Source organism: Dama dama, chromosome X (assembly GCF_033118175.1).
Source record: "Dama dama isolate Ldn47 chromosome X, ASM3311817v1, whole genome shotgun sequence".
NCBI lineage: Eukaryota > Metazoa > Chordata > Mammalia > Artiodactyla > Cervidae > Dama > Dama dama.
Genome location: NC_083714.1, coordinates 72,844,793 through 72,849,116, shown reverse-complemented (window position 1 = coordinate 72,849,116; position 4,324 = coordinate 72,844,793). Strand labels below are relative to the sequence as shown.

Here is a 4,324-nt window from a genome sequence, read left to right as displayed (position 1 = left end):
GGATTAATAAAGGAGTCATTAAAATTAAAAACCTAGATCACTGAGAATAAATCACGTGATTTAAATATGTACAATTTGGGCAATCCTTCAGCATAAATCTGAATCCCAGAAATATAAAGAGCATATAGAAGCAACAAGTGAGGGATGGTAAGGTATTAGAAACTGTACTGACAGACAAGAGTAGTCTCAGTGAACATGGGTCATAACTATATTGCTGGGAAATAATTATAGGAAGTGAGTTTTCACTATGAATGGAAAATCTAATCTTCTGTTTTCCTGTAGCCCAAAAGACCAATGGAAATAGTAGCACTCTCTTCTATAGTATTCCAAGAAAGACTTTCACTGGTAGCCAGCATATATGCTGCTGCTGCTGCTAAGTCGCTTCAGTCGTGTCCAACTCTGTGTGACCCCATAGACGGCAAACCACCAGGCGCCCCCGTCCCTGGGATTCTCCAGGCAAAAACAATGGAGTGGATTGCCATTTCCTTCTCCAACGCATGAAAGTGAAAAGTGAAAGTGAAGTCGCTCAGTTGTTTCCGACTCTTCACGACCCCATGGACTGCAGCCTACCAGGCTCCTCCATCCATGGGATTTTCCAGGCAGGAGTACTGTAGTGGGATGTCATTGCCGTCTCCGAGCTAACATATACACTTAGTGGTTATTGGGAGCTTTGTTAAGACAACCATTAGATTTGATTGTGTACCTCAATAGGTCTCCCTAACAGCAAATTTTAAGCCATGAAAGTGAGCACTAGTAAGGTTACCAATAGTCAAAGGATCAAGCAGACAATGTTTTGATGTCCAGCTCAGTGACAGCAAATAAGAATTCTTAAGGTTAAAAGGATATTGTCTCTATCAAATAGAAACTGTGTAGAATATATGATGCTTAAGATGACCAGGAGTTTCCCCTGAAAAGTTTCTAAAATTAAGAATAAGTAATACCATACCTATTTTTGATAAGTCAGAGTTCATGATTGTCCTGTAAGTGGGTGAGAGTGTTACTGAAAGAGCTGATCCTTGCTTTATCTATCTGCAGTTAAAATTCAGAATTTACAGACTATTTTCATCTAATTTGGGAGAAGTGATTTCGGCATATGTAAAATATTAAATATTTAAATAATCTAAGCCTGTGATCCCTATTACTTCTTATATCCTATCTCGTTCCATATTTACAAAATAAAAAAATAAAAAAGAATCCCTGAATTTCTGACTGATTCTTCAAAGAGAACCATCACACATTTGGGCAAAAGAGAGTTCATTAGTTAGCAGTAACTGGTGACAGCAACAGAGAAATAAAATTCTTCAGAGCTGTATAAACTGATGGGTTGAAAACAAGTGCATTTTGATTTATAAAAACAAAGGAAACGGAAAACAGGAAGTGGAGGGAGGGCAGCATCAGGGGCTGAAAGGATGTGACGTCACAAAGCCAACTGGCTCAACAGTGTTAGCAACACTGTTAATCAGTCTAGGAAGCAAAAGGTGAGACTTTCTCTTGGCGACCTAGCCATGCTTTCTTCACTGGCTTTCCCATTCCTACATTAGTGCTAGGTCGGCCATCCTTGGCTCCTTGGATAGTGAAGACAGGCCTCTAGAACATGGAGGCTGCTGAAGAAAGTCCAATGGAGACCCAAAGCCTGGGTCAGGGCACCTAAATGGAGTCGAATAGTCATAGTGCTACAGATGAGGTTCTTGTCTCACAAAACGGCAAAAGGAAGAGGAAAGGGTACTTGCCAACTGAGTTGGTGAAGATCCTCCATGTCTGGCTGTATGAGCACCGGTTTAAAGCCTATCCTTCAAAGGTAGAGAGGTGTATGCTGATGGAGCAGATAAGTTTGTCTTTTCCGCAGTTTTCTAACTGGTTCATCAATGCCCACAGACGCATTCTTCAGGAAATGCTTCTACAGGATATAAGTGACCCCAACCTGATTACCATGTACCACCAGAAAGGCAATGCTGATGATGTAACCCACCCGCAAAGTGGCTATCCATCTGTTGATGCCAAGTCAGGGCTCAGAGCTGCAGACAAGATAAAATGTCTGTCCCTGAGCCCCTCGCTGATGATCCAGGGATCAGGGAAACTGCCAAATCTAGAGATGGTCCCAGGCCAGAGGCTCACCCCTAAGGCCCAGATAAATGAAAAGGTCGTGATTTTCACCAGTGGGCCCTTGCTTATACCTTCTCCCAAACCTGTGGTGACAGGGGAATACAAGGACTTCAGCAGCACCTAGTTGCTGGTCGATGCAGCCGTACAAAAGTCTGCTGAACTGGAGCTACAGAAAAAGAAGAGTCCAACCCATGATTTCCCGCATCTCAAAAAATCCCAGGTAGTCAGTCCCTTTTCTACCTTGGTAGATCCATTTATGCTCCCAGAATTAATCTGTAGTTTTGCTTTTATAGAGACATCTTCCCTTCTAGGGGTTTTATGAGAACTGTCACTAGCTAGTGGGACCCAGTTCTGCCAGGTAGTTCAGTGTTGCCAGATGGAAGAGCTTGTCATCATAATTAACACTATAACAAGTATCTCTGCCCTTTCAATTACTTCCCCGTCAATTTAAGGGCTTCAGACAATCAGACCAATACATCAGAGACTAGACACAGTGCTAGGACTTCAGAGAATAATGTTTTGGCTTTTCTAATCAGACTTTTTGGTCCCAGAGATGCTGCAGATACCAAGTTACCCCTCTTTCCCCGTCTCTCTATAACTTTCCTTGCTTATTAGCCTGAATAATGGAAAGGAAAGATTCTATAATAAAGATGGCTATAGCAGCACAGGCCTCATTTTAATGTTGGAGTTTTTGTAAAATTTCAGCTGTGTTTTCCTTTGTATAGTTTATTGGCAATCTTAAGCAGAAGATAATTCCTATAAAGGGAAAAATATGAGAACCAAACTAAAGTGACTTTATGAACATGTTACAGGGGAGGGTGAACTCTTATTTGGGGTACTAGTGAAAAGCATGCAGTACTGATAAGAAAATTTTAAATGGTAATTTTCTGCTATTGATTGTTAGGTAGTTAATCATAGGGAATATTAATTTTAATTAGCTACATCAGAGGAAAACAGTAAACAAACAAACAAAAAATGACTAAAAATTTCTCAGAAGAAACAGAACAAGATGAAGATAATATTAAAGTAAGGAAAGGCAGGAAAGGATTCACATTATGTGAACAAAAAAGTATATTCAGGTATTATATTGATTTAGTTGTTTTGGTTTGGTTTTACAGCTTAATTCACTTTTTTTTTTCCCTTTTATAGATAGTGTTTGAATTGGTAGAGGTGGAGGTGGGAATGATAGAAGCTTCAGGCAGCATTCACTTGGAAATTATCTGATTGTCCTGTAGAGGTAGCTCTTCCCACTGCCTCAAGTACAGACAGATTTTCAATAGAGACAGAAAGACACTCCTTCAGAAAGCTGTGATTTAGCTTCTCTGCTCTTGGGGTGCTAAAATCTGAGGAATCTAGAGCTAAAAATTGAGCTCTAGCTTCAATTTCCACTCTTGCCTGAAGTGAAATAGACCATATGTGGTCTCTACTTCTAAGCTCCATTTTTTTCTATATATATTATATATATAGAAATATATATATATATATATTATTATATATATATATAGGGTCAGGAAGATCCTTTTATGACCCAATTATATATATATATATATAATATAAATATATATATAATATATATATTGCTACCTAAGTACTGGCAATTTTGAGTAAAAGATACCCTGTTTTATTTAAGTTTCTTAAGAAACAATAATTGCAGGCTATTACTCTGGATATTATAATTTTACCAGGAAAGAAGCACTTCCTAAACTGTTGTTCTTGCAACAGACTAAAGTAGGTTTATATTTCTAAAATAAACTTGGATTCAGGGGGATTTGGAAGGAAGAGTGGTAAAAATATTGGTTATATCCTTATTGGATATAAGGTCCTTAAAGACTCTTAAACGCTCAATGAAGCTCCCATACCATTTATTCTCATAATCCCTTATCTGAGTCATATTCTCCATGTGGAGGCATGTGTGTGTATGTGTGTGCATACATGTGTGTGTTTATGCTCACTCAGTTGTGGTCAATTCTTTGTGACCTCATGGACTGTAGCCTGCTGGCTCCTCTGTCCATGGAATATTCCAGACAAGAATACTAGAGTGGGTTACCATTTCATACTCCCAAGGATCTTCCTGACCCAAAGCTTGAACCCAAGTCTCTCACTTCTCCTGCATTGGCAAGAAAATTCTTTACTGCTGTGCCACCTGGGAAGCCTAAGAGGCTCTTACTCAAAGGAAAAAAAATAAAAACACACAAAAGCTTGTTATCTGGGTGGAATGATT

At 39.1% G+C, this 4,324-nt stretch overlaps 1 protein-coding gene across 1 annotated transcript; it reads left to right on the top strand.

Annotated features, from left to right (window-relative positions):
• The first annotated feature begins 1,651 nt into the window (after nt 1-1,651).
• On the top strand, nt 1,652-2,227 carry LOC133052715 (homeobox protein TGIF2LX-like). Its single transcript, XM_061137592.1, has one exon. It carries the CDS (start codon nt 1,652-1,654, stop codon nt 2,225-2,227), a length of 576 nt encoding a protein of 191 aa, XP_060993575.1.
• The last annotated feature ends 2,097 nt before the right edge of the window (nt 2,228-4,324 follow it).